Source organism: Vanellus vanellus, assembly GCF_965231255.1.
Source record: "Vanellus vanellus genome assembly, chromosome: 1".
NCBI lineage: Eukaryota > Metazoa > Chordata > Aves > Charadriiformes > Charadriidae > Vanellus > Vanellus vanellus.
This window is the reverse complement of record NC_138905.1, coordinates 50,074,150-50,091,699: the sequence shown is the minus strand read 5'-3', so window position 1 is coordinate 50,091,699 and position 17,550 is coordinate 50,074,150. Positions and strand designations below refer to the sequence as shown.

Sequence of the window (17,550 nt, the reverse complement as noted above, 5' to 3'; positions counted from 1 at the left end):
CAAGATTAATTTTATATCATTTCCTTGACTTACAAATACTATAAACAAGAGGAACAGCCAAAAATTTTTCTCAGTAATGAGTCAGTAAAAAAAACATAGTTAAAACCAAGAAAACTTTCCTAAATATATGTTGTAGGGACATAAATAAAGTAAGTAAGATGAATTAGAGCTAAGCATCTGTCTTATAGTGTACAAGTAGTTCGGGATTCTAAACATATGAAAAAGAAATAAAGCAAATGAAAAAGAGAAAGGAGGAAAAGAAAGCAAAAGAGCTGATAAAGTTTCTGGCTACAATACAGGAGACATATCATTACCATATGATCTAATGTGGGTGTCAGCCTGGATTGTGTTCATTGAGAGAAACCTTATTTTTTAACTGTGCTATGGAATAGAAGCAGGAGGGTTTTCCACCAAGTGACAGTCACTGAGCTGAACTTACCCCCTCCTCCTTTCCACACCTGCAAAGCCTTTTGCCTGGGTTGAATATTTAGTTTAATTACATCTCAGCTTTGAGAGCTCCTGTTGCAAATCCCTGGATTAAAAGGTACGGTTTTCAGTAATTCTCCTGAACTATGCTGCACTAATAAAACTTCAGGCAAGTCTACGGCAAGAACTAGTTGAATTTTAAGAGAAGCAAGGAAAAAATCCTACTAAATGTCTAGCAATGTTAAGTTTTGTATCCAGCACTTTTGTTTCTTGGGAACATGAGAATGCATTCTCAAGGACTGTGCAGATTTCCTACTGTTTATTTGACTGTTCTGTCTCTTGTTTTGATTTGTATAAGCACTGCTATAGTCCTTTCTTTTTCCTTACTGTAAACTTTTGCAGCAGTATATTCTCTGTTTGCAATCCAGTGTTTAGAATCGGTGATGGAGTGAGTGTAAAAAATGCGTGAGTTCTTACATTTCTGTTTTAAACTGCACTTTGTGATTTCTTTTTCATTCGGTTTTCTCCGTGTATATTTCAGACATTAATGAATATAATTTTAATTGCAGAAAAAAAAAAAAATCTTAGTAGTTAGTTAAATGGGCTCAGCATTTGTAGTGCCTTTGTAATGTTAGAAAGTGCTATGTTACAGTGTACAAACATTTAAAGACTGTTCCTATGAATGAAATAGTAGAAAAGAAAATTCCTGGAGTTGAAACTCCTGTTAACAGAGTTTGAATCTCTTTAAAACTTCCAACTCCTATGTTTGCACTTCTAGACTTTATTACACAAAATGGGTAAAACATATAATGTAGAGGATTTTTTTTTTGAAACTGCACGTATTGTTTAACTTGTCTTTTGTGGCATTTTGAGAGGTTTCTGACAGTAGGTGAACTAATATTTAAAACTTAATATTAAGGTAAACTGACAAGAAGACCACCAATACAGTGGTGACGTGAACTGATGAAGCACATTTCCAGTGGTATTTTAAACTGAAATGTAGCCAAGTCTATGCTATAGTTTCCTCTGTTTGTGGAAAAGTCTTTCTCATTGTAAACACATAATTAAAGCAAATTTAAACAGTTATGTCCTGCAGACATAAATATTGTTTCACAGACCTTTAAGAATTCAGATTTTTTTCCCTTCTCTATTTTTTTCGTAAGTGAAATGTAAACTTTTCTTACTAGTACAGTTTTGTATATATTTTTTCTCTAACTGTTTATATTAATTTACACATGCAAACAATAGGAACAGATGTGTGTGCCTGCAGTAAGAATAATTATACGAATAAGGATATTCAGACACATATCTATTCCTATTTCCTGATTAATATGCAGCTTGTGTGTGCTATTTGCTCTGTTTTGTCCTCAGATTAGATGCTTTATATCCTTTGTTGTCCTACAGTTTTCCTCTATACACAGCTCCTACTGATTTCATTATAGTTTTGACAAAAGTGACACCAAAGGAAAAGGCCTACTACAGGCTTTAACTGAGATAAGTGAAATCATCAATATTAATGTGAACAAGAAGTATAGTGTGAAAACACTTCCAAAGTGCCTTTGAATTGTTTGGTTTTTTTTTTTTTTTTGAGGGGTAGTAATTTAACTCCAGGATAAAATCCTGATTGTACATTCTTGGGATGGACGGTGCTTCAGCAGTGCCCCTGGGGAGGGAGCGGGGGGCAATACAAGTAGTTTTAAATATTTTAAAATGTTTTTTAAATATAGGAATATGTAAAAAAGAGCTGGGGAAGCTCTTCAAAAAGTACTGATTGACAGGGCCGTGCCAGGGTTGGTGTGCAGCATTCCCAATGTTTATTGATGTTAATGTACGTTCTGAAAAATAATTTGTACTGGGTAACGTTTTATTGATCGTTTTCACAAGGCAGCTTGTTACAATGTAGGGTGACGATCTAGCAGATTTTGTCTTCCTGTTTCAGACTATTAATAAATCACATTGTTGTATTACAATAATTCATACGTAATAACGATCATTTCAAAAATCTTGTTTTAGTTTAAACCGTGGTAAGAACTCGCCACCGTGTATTAACACCACTTTGCTGTGACATCCTCGCTTGTCTGTGTGTGCTCTGCGTGCATCATGGGGGTGTTGCTGGGGACGGGACCCAGCCCCAGCGTCGGTGGGGGGGTCAGGGCAGGAGGATGGCCCACATGGGGACACAGCCTGCCTCTGCTACATGGCACGGGTTTGCGCAGCACTGAGTTGGGCTAACAGGACATGCCAAAATGATCTGACCCTCGAGCTGACATTGAGGTCTGCAAAACCCCTCAGTGCATGCAGTAGGTAATATGTCTGCTGCAGGAATAGAAAATGCTTTTGGGTCCAGTTAAGAAACCAACTACATCTCTCAAAGAGGCAACAGAAACAGTGCTTTACCTCATGTGAAGTCACTTTGAAGACTTTGGGCCATCTGAAGATGTTAGATACCTGTCTTCCTGTTAGGTAGATGACAGAATTGTAAATTATGATTCTAAAACACTCGGTTATTTTATGAGGTAAACTTACTATCCTCTCAAGACTGAGCCCTAAAGGTTTCTGCAGAGTTGCATTATTGGCATCTGTAGGTAGAAATTCATAAAGGAAATGGAACCCAGGCACAATATAGATTGTATCTAATTCCAGACCAGTGTTTTTATTTATTTAGCTCTTTTTTTTTTTATACTAACCGCTCCTGTTAGAATACCTGGATGTGGTATTCTAGAGAGACAGGCCTCTTTCTAGAGTGTTAGGCACTTTCACCTAACTTCAGCTGCCCATGTTAGTCATCTGCCTGGTAGGTTCCATATGTCAATGCAGAGAGGGAGACATTCCTCTTCCTCTGCCTCTCCCCAGGTTTTTTATCTTTCCATTAGTCAATATGGAGCTGAGAAATGCTATACCACGCCCCTAACTTTTAGATAATTTCTGCTAGGAAAAAAGTAATCCCAGCTAGCACCCAGAAAAGGCATTTCAGATGTTATTGACCTGACCTGAAGAAGCAAGTGAACATTTTTGCTTTCATTTCAAAGAGCAACATCTGTATTCAGGACTATGTCATCCATTTAAAGAAAAGACTTCTAAATAAATGACAAGTTTGCCTTTCCATCACTTGGCAACTCGAAGGCAGGTTTCTTCATATTTTGTGTTGTGGGCTGTTTTGACACCCACAAAAGTTTGTGAAAGAGAAGCTTCGTTATTTAAAATAAATAGTAAAAGAAAATAATTTTCAGAAAATTAGTTGATCTATACAACCTTAATACAAAACCCGCAAACAGCTGTTTTGTAATGTCTCCTTAGCACACAACAACACAGGTAGTGTACAGTGTACGGTGTATTGAAATACATTTAGGCCTATGTTCTGAGAACACATATTTAAGCAGTTTTCCTTGTTAATGTCTATGGCAATACATACTCGTGTAAAGTCGCTCCTGAACATCAAAGTCTGCAGAGTGATGCCCTGAAGTCCCATCAGACAGTGTGCTGACAATACTACAAGCACCAATTCATATGCATATGCAGTGCAAAGCAGAGGATTTTCAGGGTGCATTGTTTATATCATAATATCCCCTAACCAAAAATTTCAAAAGCAAGCCAAGAACATCCAATATAACACAACATCGTATTCCATTTTATTGTGCTGTTTAAACTAGGAAAGAAGTATAGCTCATTTAAACAAGTAAAGATATTCCCTTCTCTCTCCACCCTGTCACTAGATCCTACTCTTCCTCTGTCAGTTTTACTAGGCTATAATTTAAAACACACAACAAGCTGGCACTTTAATAAAATATTTCTCAAGTCATGAAATACTGCATTACAGTGATTTTGGGAACCTCAGGTTTGTCCCCAGGAGACAAACCCATTGCTATGAAACAAATGCTAATGAAATCAAATAGACTGTTACGTTGGCAGAAAACAGACACATGGAAAATGTGGCTTATTGTTTTGACTGTTTTGCATAACAAAGTTGACAGCACTGCCTGTTCCTAATAAATATTACTCTAAATATGCAAACAGATGTGTTTACAGTTGCCTTTAAACTGCTCTGTAAAAAAACCCCAACCACTATTGACAAGCAGTTACCAGACTCCTATCACATAACTGTCCTATTTTCACATTTCAGTTTTCATTTATTGAAAGGAACAGTTATGCAATTGGTGGATATGCTGGACCTCCTTCAGCAGGAACTGTGCAACTATGGGAAACCGCTACTTTTGTTGTAAATCTCCTGCTTTGGTCCCTAGGTTCTGCCCGGAGTTGATGAACTAAGCCATGAGGCTGGCTCTTCTCTTCGTCCTACTGCTGCCAGCATGCTTGGCCAAGCCGTTCCACCAGCAGGGCCTCTTTGACTTCATGCTGGAGGATGAAGGGTCGGCCGATATGCCTCCAACGGATGATCCCGTCATATCTGGATTTGGACCCGTGTGCCCCTTCCGCTGCCAGTGCCATCTTCGCGTGGTGCAGTGCTCTGACCTAGGTAAGCCCAAGAATATCTTCATAGGCTATATGCATATTCTAGCCACAGGTTTGCAGCTGAGATGGTGAGGCTGCCATGCACTGCCACTCCGTAACTAGGTTTTTGTCAAAAGAAATGTGCTACCGCTACTGTTAACTAGAATGTACTGTATGAAGTAGGCCATAAAGCCCTGACAAGATGGACGTTTGTTGTGATCACAAAGAGTGTTTGATTTTTTAATGTATGTTTTGTGTATGTACATTTCATTTGTTCTTTGAAAAAACACAGACTTCTGTTGTAGAGAAAATAGCTTTTCAAGGCTATTCCTTCAAATGCATATTAAATAAATTCGGTGAGGTCAGCTGTGGGGATGGAAACATTTTAAAAGGTTCTAAATTGCATGGTCCAAGCTCCAACACCCTTAATCATACTGTCTAGTACCTCAACACAGAAATCATCCCATTTCCATTGGAATACATGAGCATGGAATAACCAGCCCTGAATCATATATGTTGGAACCAGTTCTTGGAGGAAAGGGCTTGGAAACGCTCCAAAACAATGAACACATTTTGGAGTTCCTTATTAAATGTCTTTCTTAGACACTGTTCAAGCTGAAACCATGAGAACCTTTCTCACAAACTCCCCTTACTCCCTCACGTACAAGGGCTTGTCTGCACAGTCAGACCAGCAGGATGTGAAGCCACGCCTGCATTCACTGTATTTGACTTTCCCATGCAGAAATCTCAAGTAATGAAGTTGATTTCAGTGAGACTGCTTTTGGTTAAAGCCAGTATTATTCAGTCTAAGTCAGTGTGCAGTGCAGAAAATCAATTCAAATTGGCTTTGCTCACAGAGAAATTAGGCAATTTATTCAGTGGACAGACAAATAACTTCTCTTATGATTTTATAGAGTTGGGGTTTTTTTTTAAGTCTTCCCTCAGCTGCTTGAATGTATAGCCGGGTGTTTCTATTTTCCTATGTTATAGCACTGGCTTCGATAATTACTGTAAATCATGGCACAGATTCACCAATTAGGACCTGGGTCTCATTGTGGTGGGTGTTGCATGATTACAGAAAGGAGGGGGAAACATTAGTTACATCCCTAGAAACTTCTGTGAATTTATTAAAGCAAGCCACATTATTACGCAACAGAAACGTTTGGCAAAGACCCAGTGAATAATCCAAGCCAAATTGCACAAATGAGCATGGACTAACCTAGCCATGCATTCATAAAGCTTTCACAGTACTGTCCCTGTTGAAAGGTGTTTTCTTTTTTTACCATTTAGATGCCAGATAGTAGCAAACATGAGGTGGGGAGTGGAGAGGAGGTTGCCCCACATGCCACGAAGGTCTTAGATTTTATTGTTGTTACAGTGGCTCATGCTGATGGAATTTAAGTTATTTTGGGATCTTGTCCCCAGTCTGCTTCAATTCTGCAGAATGTAAGGAGTTTTAACTTGGTAAAAAAGTAGGGATATTCACACAGGGACCCTTTGTTGCTGTACTTGCTCCCATGTTCATTCAGTCCTCCTTCACGCACACATCGTTTCCAAAGGGTTGCACTACAGTCCACTGCCTACAGATGCTTCTGGGTTAATACTGACAAGGAGACTCAGAAATACAGCAATTAAGGCCCCAGGTCTGTGTTTCCCAGATAATTTCAAGAGAGGTGATAAGAAAGAGATATATTTTGAGCTTGGTTTAAACCCGCACGCTGCAGATACTGCAATGAAAAGATTGTGCTTTTGAAGTGGCTGAGCTGATAACATCCATCCTCTGGGCATGAAGGAAGAGAGATCTCCCTGAGCTTAAAATATGCAGCCCTGAAAAATAAATAATATTTCCCTGGCGGAGCTCAAGGAAGTAATAATCATTCAGCGTTCCCCAGCCTTGGCATTAAGTTTCATCCATCCTTGTCAGATGTGGCTACAACAGCCCCTGATGGGTCATGGCCCAAGTGGGAGGATCACCAAGGCACGGGTCCGATGGCCGCTCCTGCCAGCAGGGACAGGACAGCTGTGTGTGCTGCCTGCTCACAGGCAAATCTGCCCTCCGCTCTCCTCTCTTCTAACCTTGAATCCATTTCTGTGTGACTCAGAGTCAGCTTTACCTACTGACTGGAGGAAAGCTGGGAGCTGGCCTCAAAAGCTCAAAACGTTGTTGCAAACTGTGGAGGTCCTGCCAGCATGACCGGGCATCCTCCTGGGCTGTGGGATGAAGGGTGCTTGGGGTGCAGTGATCAGGAAGGCAATGTGCCCATGGGAGCCACGAAACCATAAATGACACTTCCACCTCCCTGCAAACCACCGCTCCTGGCCCGCCTCTCCCTTCACCTCTGGGCTTTTCCGTCCCAACCAAATTAGCTACCTCCCTCCCCCCAAATTATCAGATTTAGTCATCTAGTCCCATGGGCACTAATTGAAGAAAAACTACAGGCAATAACAAGACTCCTCCCAGGGATATATTAAGAGCTTATTAAATTAGGTCCCACAAAGGAAAGTTGAAATCTGGATCAGGATCCTCTCTTCCACTCGCTCTCTGGCACGGAAGGAGGGCTCTTTGCAGCCACGTGCCCCTGGGTGCGGAGGGCATGTCAGAGCAAGGCAGCTGGAGGACCCTAACGTGGGTTACTTATGGAGAGGTCTCCTGGTCCTCAGCATGATTCTTTTTGTTCCCAAAGGGGCATTTTCTATTTTTAAACTCTTGCTTCATCAGGAAAAAGCCAACTATCTGACACAAAGTTATGTGAATAAACTACAGGAGAACTGTCACATCCAGGATCCAGGGATCAGATTTGCCCCTTGTTTCATGAGCACTGGGTAGGAAAAATTAAAAAAAAAAAATCCAAATGAATAAAAACAGTGAAAAAAATGCCCAGCGGTCCAATTACACGCTTGTCAGCTGAATTTTTACATTCCTGTACTTCTAAGCTTCAGTCACATCTTCCCTAAGCACATACCTCCGAATTAATTTATTTTGCCTCCAAGCCAAGAGCTGAGTTAGCAGGAAGGAGAATGTCGTCTTCTCACACCCTGAAGAAGAATTCTGTCTGAGCTGTGGTTACTGACAGATGGAGAGGAGAGCCCCATGTGCCTACCTTATATGAGATGTATTGCCTTTGTGCAACAGGCTCAAGAATCTCATCAAGGAAGGCCACCACGGTATCTTTATAAAAGCACTGCCTTTTCTGAATCTGCCTCCTGTTGCTAAAAGGGAGCCACAGGTTCACTTTTTAATCATGACTCAGTATAAGGCATTGCTATGCTGTAGTCAGACTTTCCACAGGAATCACAAACATCTTCCTTATTAGCGCGCACTACAGGTGTGGAGTAGCTGATATCGCTGGTCAGAGTCAGCTCGTCATGTATTAAAGTAATAAATAGAGGAAAGATGCGCAGTCAGTTGGCCAGGCAAACGTGCCTCGTAAAAGCCCCGGTAAGGATTAACCGTTCCATTTAAAGTCCCATCTTCCCAAAAGGAGTCTGAAGAAAAGGTTCCTCCCAGAGCACCCTGGTAGGCAGGAGGATGCATGTGTCATTACTCAGCCCTGCAGTGGATGCAAAATGCTCCATAGGAGCATTTGGAGGTGGTGGTCAGAGCTTTATTTCACCTTCAGATAAGTCTGGCAGCCCCTTACGATGTGAGCGGTGTCTGTGTTCTGCAGGATGCAATGAGATCGCCTTCCTTGGAGAATTCACAGGATGTAGGGGGGTCCCTCCAGCCCTCTTGCCATGAGCATCCATGGAGGTTTTGTCGTGTCCAAAAAGTGTGCGAAAGATGGATGTCAGTATTCAAAGTTCAAGCAGTATTACAGATTAAGTTGGAAAGAGTGCAGAAATGCAGGGTTTCTCCAGCTGTAAAGTAAAGAAGGATGTATTAAAGCTCAGCATGGGTGTTGGAGTGTGTGTTTGAAAAGCACTTTGAGATCTGTGGGTGAAAAGCTCAAAGATATGTAAAACATTATTCCAGGGATCTTGCAACATGAGGCGTTTTATCTGAACACATACAGTGAACTGTATTAACTGCTGGCTCTTCAACACCTGAACCATGGTAACCTGACAACAGCTAATTTATTTGTTGATGAAAGATGATTTATAAAATCTTCCAGAAACATCTGAACACCCATTTTCTGAGCATTACTCCATGGGAACCTCATCTCTCATTATAAAGGGTACCTTTGGGGTATACCTTGATTTGAACTGCTATTGTCAACATAAAGTCTTTTTTAAAGAAAAATAGTACATACCTCATTGGTGATCAGTCTCAGTCATTTTACAAGTTCCAGAAAACAGATAGTATTACTTACTATTGTGTACTTAGCTTTAGAATCCCTGACATTATTTGAATGTTTACCCAGCTTTCAAAAATATAATTTTTAAAACTAAACATTTAGCTCAAAATTTTACATGTTTCTAAAGATGTAGTAACAGAAAGGATGGATCCTCAAATGGCCAGACATTAACAAATACAATTTTTAAATAAAAAAGTTTTTGTTAATTTACATTGTAATTACTGAGCCTTTAGGACAAGTTATTTGCATTTTTTCCTCCTAACAATAAGAACTAGAGACTTATTCCTTTTATGATTAATAAAAGCTGAGACCCTCATGAAAACCCCTGACCCCATGGAACTGGATCATTTAACAAAAATATTATCAATAAAAACGGCACCATGAATTCTGGGAAAGTATATTGTCACTTATACTGAGAGTAGCCTCTACATCACAATACTGTGTCCTTAAAACTGAAGACTAAATCATAGAATCATAGAATCATAGGGTTGGAAGTGACCTCTGGAGATCACCTAGTCCAACCCCCCTGCCAGAGCAGGGCCACCTTAGAGCAGGTTGCACAGGAACGCGGCCAGGCGGGTTGTGAATGTCTCCAGAGATGGAGACTCCACCACCTCCCTGGGCAGCCTATTCCAGTGCTCTACCACCCTCAAGGTAAAGAAGTTCCTCCTCATGTTTAGGTGGAACTTCCTATACTCAAGTTTGTGCCCATTACCTCTTGTCCTGTCATTGGGCACCACCGAAAAGAGCCTGGCCCCATCCTCCTGGCACCCAACCTTAAGTATTTATAAGCATTGATCAGGTCCCCCCTCAACCGTCTTTTTTCCAGACTAAAGAGACCCAATTCCCTCAGTCTTTCTTCATGAGAGCTGTTTCAGTCCCCTAATCATCTTGGTAGCCCTATGCTGCACCCTCTCCAGCAGTTCCCTGTCCTTCTTGAGCTGGGGAGCCCAGAACTGGACACAGTACTCCAGATGCGGCCTCACCAGGGCAGAGTAGAGGGGAGGATGACCTCCCTCGACCTGCTGGCCACACTCTTCTTGATGCACCCCAGGATGCCATTGGCCTTCTTGGCCACAAGGGCACATTGCCGGCTCATGGTCATCCTGTTGTCCACCAGGACTCCCAGGTCTCTTTCTACAGAGCTGCTCTCCAGCAGGTCAGCCCCCAACCTGTACTGCTGCATGGGATTATTCCTCCCCAGGTGCAGCACCCTACACTTGCCCTTATTGAATTTCATAAGATTCCTCTCTGCCCAACTCTGCCTTTTTGGACAACATTATTTAGCCAAACATAAGCAATGCTGTCATCAAACACAAGTCATTGGGCTTTCCACATGCTAAATGGCTGAATTGTAATACTCTCAAAAGTTGGAGATTGGACTGGAGGATCTATATGGAGTATTACAGGTATTGTCTGTAATACAGAAGTGATCTCAGGTGATGTTAAGTGTCTAAGAGTGATTTGGACTCCTTCCACAGCCACGGGGAGAGTTAGGCAGCTGCTCCGTGGGGCAGTTCATCCTGTCTAAGGTGAATGTCAGTGACGGAAAGGATACATCACTCTTGGAGAATTAAACTGCCAACACAGTGCCTCAATAACCCCTCGAGGCTACACAACTTACTTTCAGAATAATGAATTAATGTGGGATAAAATTAAAGCATGGAAAAAACAAACTCAGGTTACCATGCCATGGATTATTAAAATTTCTGTATATATTCTGCTTAGATGCAATTTTTTGGGATGCCTTGGATTGAAGCTCTGTACTGAGTACATCCTGAAAAATTATGAAGTCAGGAACCCATTAATTAGAAAACACTCTTGAAAAGTTGTCAAGAAAAAAACTATATTGGCCTGGATGTAGACTGCTTTATACTAACAAAAAGTCATTAGCTTTTGCCAGTGTAACAGTAAAAGACAGGCCTTGCTGCATCACAACCTGAATTGCTGATGTTCCAGTTCCAGTTGATAAAAGTGATTCTAGGTGAAAACTAATCCACTCTAAATGCATCCCTTCTTTATTAGCGCTTACTCCAAGGTAACAGTTACCAAGTCTGTATGTTTTCTTTCTTTATTTTTTTTTTTTTCTTTTTTTTTTTGGATTTGTTTGCTTGCTTCTGGCTAGGAAATGCCATTTATGAAAGCCTAGTGACAGGAATGGAAATTCTGACTGCCAACTAAGTGATACAAGAAGTGACTGTTTTCTGGTTTGCACTGTGACAAGAGTTTATTTCTAAAATTTCCCAATGCACAAATAAATATCTGATAGATAGCAGTAAAATGTAATTCAATTATTACAAGTCACAGCAGGTGATTACAGTGCTTCAAATACACTAAATAATCACTGTTGACACCTACTAGTGTTATGGACATCTATAGTATGTGTATTATGTTCTTAACACCTTTATAGGGTGTATTACTTGGTAAGACATATAAATATTTAAAAACGATTCGTGTTGTCACAACATAAAGCCTGTGCTATTCAACTGCAAAAGGTTCCCAGCCAAGACTTAGGAATAGCTAAGGAGTCCAAAGGCTCCTTCCCAATGTTCACTGAGAATCCACTGCCAGCAGGGAAGACACTTAGGATTTTGGGTCCTATGTGAAGCCACCGATCACAGCAAGGAACTATTAATACTAGCCTCCAGCTGCTCAGGATAACTCTGCTCTCAGAGTTGTTACCGTGGTATTTAGGAAAGATTCTAGCTTTAAACAGGTTTTCAACACACTTCTTTAACCCAGATTTGAGAGTGTTCCCTCCTTATCAACTCTGGACTTACTGGTCTCTATTTTGCTTTACCCATGTCCTGGATCTCTCGTGTGATTAAAAGTAAGTGGGCCAAAAGAAGATAATCAGGTTACAGAAAAAAAAAGGAGTAGTTTTCTGAATATACTTTTATCTTTTCCTAAATTTCAAATCTAGGAATATATCCTTCAAAATACGTTGCGATTTTATTTAAACTTATTTCTCCTGCTTTATATGCCTGCCCTGACAAACAATATTGACGAATGCTGGAATTCTAGGTCTCTTTGATTGTGTTGTATTTAAGGGCTCATTCACACAGAGCATTATTGTCCTACTATGTCCACTATGAAAGCAAAGTAGATAGATGGAGTAGAACCTGTGCATTGGTTTCCCTGCAAGCAAAGAGATGGAAACAATGAACACAGACACAAAGGGACCTTAAGACCAAGGACCATACCTGCACAGGCTTTTTTGGAGGAGTGGGGGGGGACTAAGTAGTAATTTTCAACCTATGGGACCAATTATGGAACTCAAACATCTCTGTACAAATGACCCTGTTTTTAACAGTGTTATATTTGCTATATAGGCAACTCTACCGCAAACTTCTTAGGCGGTCAATAGGGAATGAAATATGTGAAAAGCAGTATTTAAAGAATTTCTGTGCTCCCTGCATGCACAGTGAGAGGGCACCCAGGAGAGCGTCCCATACCAGCTTTGCGTTTGTTTCCTGGGATCACTTTGGAGTGCTTTGACTTGCTATAAAAATCTGTTGAGGAGAGGATGTTTGCAGTTTTAATTTCAATAAGAAAGGGAACGCAATAAATACTCATATTTAAAAAAGCAGTGAAAGCAAGAAACCTTTTCTGCCCACCTAACTTCATGGCAACTTTAGGGATTTGATGGCAAAACAACAAATGGACGGATTATTTACAGAAATTCTAAAGCATTTAAAACACGTGCAAGTGTAAATGGGGCTACAGCCTGGTTCTGTAATGCATCAGCAGCACAATAGAAATGTGCAATAGGTCATCCCAGGGCTGGTTTCTGCCTGCATCTCCTGCACCATCTAAAATGTGAAAACCTAAGATGACCTCAGTTTCTATGCTGGAGTGCAAGTTTTCCCTTCCCTTCAACTAAAAAGGCTCTCAATTAATTCATATTTTAGGGTGACATGAAAGGAGAGTGTTTGTAGTGGTGCAATAACCAAACCTTTTGCTGAATATCTCTACCTAAGAGGTGTAGGAGCAAAGACATAAGTGAGGCAGCCAAAAAGGACTAAAAATCTATGTTACCATTCAGCTCTGATGCCATTTCTTTCCTTAAGTTCAATTAGGTCTTCGGATTTGATTTCCACACATTGTATTAATTCTTTACCACTGGGAATTAAGAATGGGAAAGGAAAGGTGAATGATGCTAATAAAGTTTGTATAGTAACAACAGCCCAGAAAAGAAAAAAAAGGCAGATAATAGATACTGAGCAGATACTGGAATAGCAATGAAAGAGGGGAAAGCCAATGGAAGAAGACCAGAAAGATAGACACGGTAGGAACGGTTTTGAGAAAAGAAGGGATAATATGAACACGGGAGGGAAAATCCTGCTTTTTCCAGGGAAGCTATTACAGAAATGGTTAGAAAAGGACCTGTATAGAAAGTTTCAGATACAGGAGTAGTTTGAGATGATAATTGAATGGAAATTCTAGTATTTTCAGGGTTAGGGGGAAAATTTATTTTCTCTTCTTTATTGTCTCACTCTGTGGCAGAGAGTTTACATCCTTTGGACTGAGGGAGATGACTGTTACCTGATAGCTGACCTGGGGAAGGTCACTAAATGACTAACAAAATAAACAAGTGACAAAGCCAAAATATCTAAGAGTTACAAGGGTATATACAACACCATCGAGTAGAAAGAGGGAACTAGCAGGTCTGCAGACACCCCGATTCAGTCAGGAAATTCTCTCTCATCATTTATTTAAATGTTATTCACTATGTCCAGACACAGTCACAGCAGCTCCTTCCATTCCATTGTTTGCTTGTACGAAACAAGGTTGAAAACAACCCTACAACATTTATGAAAAATGGCCATGTTATGTTTAGAAGTACCCAAAATAACCAGGAACATATCTCTGCCCTCAGGTCATAATAAAACTAGGACTGTGCAATGACCGTGTGGTCAGAACAGGAAAGGGTAAGTTTACTTGAAACCAGAGAAGATTCCCCCCAAATGACTCTTTACGGCTACTCCATTAGGTTAGTGCTAATTCTGGTAAATCCCAAAGGGAGCTACCCTTAAATTGGTATCTGTCGCCTGCTGCTTAAACTGCGAACCAGGCAAACATCAAATTATATTACTCCAAAGGATAATTCAAAATGTAATTTGTTAGATAATGCTCACTTTTCCGAGTCATTGAAATGCTCTCTTCTGACTACTGCAAATACTCACAAGAAACAAACGTTTCACCTTAATGCAGGAGCACTCATAGATAGTACATCTGCACTGCATCCACTTTGACTAAAGCCATTATGCACATGGTGCTGGCAGATCGCATGAATCACACACAGCAGTTGCTATTCTCTGACGGAATGTTTTATGTCCGTAACCATGGCAGTGGGGAAATGTAAAGCTGGCAATTCTAGGAGTTCAGAAAGCTCATATTTGATTTTTTCACTTAATGTCTTAATCCTCCAAGTCTCATGATGATTTCAGAATATTTTTCTGCCTTTCTAAGATACTTCTCTGCTTCTTGAGAAGGCATATACCTTCCAGACCTTTGAAATGAAAAGTCAGTTAGAAAGAACACAGAAGTGGAAGTTGCTTGATTTTTACTTTCAAGAATATATCATTACTCTTAGGTATTAGCTTTTGGAGCCAGGAGGCTGGATCTACCCGTACCAAAAATGTGACTAGCACTGAAAAATAATTCATAACATCTGTAGCTTGCAATATCCGTTATACTTAGAAATATGTGTTCACTACACAGAGTGGGTGGAAATGGAAAAGCGCAGTTTTAACAATGCACTGATTTTTAAACCTTTGCTGGGGCCTTTATAATTCCTAGTATTATCATAATTGAGAATTATGCAGTTGATCCTAATGTGTGAATTTATTTCTATTTTTCTGTGTTCCTCACTGTTATGGGAAGCAATGTTGTAAATGTTTGCAAAAAACCCGTGTAGTAACATGTCAGTAGGTCTACCTTTGTGAGAGGCCACCTCAGCAGGGGATGGAGTTCAGTTTCTTGTTTTTTTTTTCCTCTGGGAAGGGTCAGGGGTATACAAAAATAATAATCTGTGATACAAAGAAGTCCAAAATGGATCTTAATGGAACATGACTCTCATAGATTGGAGAGCAGAAAACAAATCCAAAAAATGGTTGTGAATGACCTTTAGAAAGATGTATTTTAAGAGTCTTATGCATTCCAATGGACAGTGGATTTTTTTATCTCTTAGAAAAAAACACTTGAGATAAATAACTCTCTAATTTTTCAGGCCTTTTTTAAAGTTTTTTTTTTTTAATTATTACTGCTGATTTCATAGCAAGCAAGAGGAAGGTGGAGAACAAGCTTTTACTTTGAAAGTGGAAGAAGGAGGCTGTTAGATACTTCTCTGTGAAGAAAAACAATTGTTTCTTATTTTATGGATGGTAGGACGCAAATAATGAAATTAGTCCTATTTGCAAATCCCACACAATAGAGAATAAATTTCCAGTAAATACTAAAGTACGTCGCCTGGGAAAGCATCAGTGAACTTTTTCTAAGTCAAAGCATTCAAAGCTGTGTTAAGCAATTTGCCGTCCTTCCAGAAAGCAGTCCTTGAGTCCGGTTATTTTCCATGACCAAGTCTCTTGACCCCGTAGGCTTGCCATTTCCCTCATTTGCCCCAGAGTCCACTCAGGACATTACTAAGGGCATTCAACCCCCGGGGAGGGTTGCTGGCTGTCAGTGGGATGGGGCAGAGCTGGACTCGGAGCAGGGGAGAGCCCACAGCAGCGTGCAGGGGCAGTGCAGGCAGCTGCTGGAGAGGCTGCCTCCGCCGGGAGAGCCGCCGCTGATGATCACGGTTGGGAATTACACGTAGCTCAGCCCAAATTCCTCAGCTGGCAGCAGCTGTTTGTGGAAACTGAAGGAGTCTTGAAAAGAGCCCCATTTTATGGCCCCTGTGATAATAATCGTGAGTGTTGCAATGTAATAACACATGTATCTGAGCTATAGCGTTCAGATGTCTCTCTGCCTTTTGTCCCCTTCTCTCCAGCTGGGGAAGGGAAGGTTTATTCAGAGGAACAAGCCTCATCCCTGCTTGTCGTAAAGCAGATAGGTGGTGGGGGGGAAAAAACAGATACCCCAAACAAACAACACAAAAAAATCACACCACAAGCTCTGTTGCACTGTTAAAGTTGTTTATAATTGGCACTGTGCGCGTATTTGTTATTTTGTCTATGTGGTCCCAGTGTTGCAAGGATGCAATTCTCAGGGAAGTGTCCTCATCTCTGGGCTGCAGACTCAGACTCCCATATGCTTAGTCTCTCTCACTGGCCCCATAAATCTTACATTCCTTTTCTGCATAGTCCTACGGCTTCAGCAGAAATGTGGCTCCATGCCAAATTGCAGAATAACTCGTGGCTCTTACTTCTGAGAAACTGGAGCAGTGGGCTGAAACCCCTTCATAGCGAGGAGGGTTCAAAAGCCACCCTTCTCCTTTTGCCAGTTCAACAATTCCACCGCTGCTTGATCACAGCTCCTGAAGCTGAGCAGGTCATTCCCTCAGCTGCAAAAGCAGTTTATTGACAGGCTTTAGCCTGTCTTTCACACCGAACCCCTTAGCCTCCCTTCGTCCTCATGCTGTTCCCAAATCCTCGCTACATCTCCTACACCTGTTTGTCTGGCAAAATGGCAGCATACCCTAGTTGGGCTGGTGCAGTGCTGTGCAGGAGATGGCTAGCCACTGATTGCTGCTCTCTCAGGGACTGGGCAATGGCTGAATTACACCAGCCTTGGCTCTTCTCTGCCTAATTTCTGGTCTCATAAAATCTCCAGACCCATCAGCCTTCTGTCCTCTCCTGGAGGTGAGACAATCACAGTTAAACAGCCAGATGCTGTAATTTGTTAAGAAATTATGAGAAAAAACTACACCCCACATAGATAGGATCCCACAGAGATAAGCCTGAATCTTGCAAAGTTACCTTCTCCATCCTTCCATTACGGGGGGATTCCTGGTCGTCTTAACCTCTCCCCACCAAACATCTTCTAGCTGACTGTAGATGAGCCTTTCAGTACTTCCAAAAAGGAGTGTGGGCCCTTGTTGTCTGCATGAAAGAAATCCGTTGATGATCCAGCTCTGCGGGATTTTGATGAATACATTTTGATTGTGTTTGTTATTTCAAAATTCTGTGGTGTAGCGACTAGTGTAGGAAAAAGTTAGAAAAACTTCTGCCAGGGATAATAAAAGTTCAGCTGATCCTGACTAACAAAAGGAAACATTTCAAGCTTACTTACACATTTATTTTTTTTTTTTCCCATTTTGCTGTTCTATTGCATATGCTGTTCTTTATGTGTTTTCATATGCATGCATTTTTACACACATACATGTACACTGGTGGGAATAGTTGAGTGCTACGGGTTGATAATGTAGAACAGAAGA

At 40.8% G+C, this 17,550-nt stretch overlaps 1 protein-coding gene across 1 annotated transcript in view; it reads left to right on the top strand.

Moving 5' to 3' along the window:
• The first annotated feature begins 388 nt into the window (after positions 1-388).
• DCN (decorin) overlaps positions 389-17,550 on the top strand; it is a 41,312-nt gene continuing 24,150 nt past the window's right edge. Inside the window, exons 1-2 of the mRNA XM_082495698.1 lie at positions 389-544; positions 4,668-4,900. Of these exons, the coding sequence (XP_082351824.1) occupies positions 4,696-4,900 (205 nt within the window). The 5' untranslated portion in view covers positions 389-544; positions 4,668-4,695. The remainder of the gene's footprint in view (positions 545-4,667; positions 4,901-17,550) is intronic.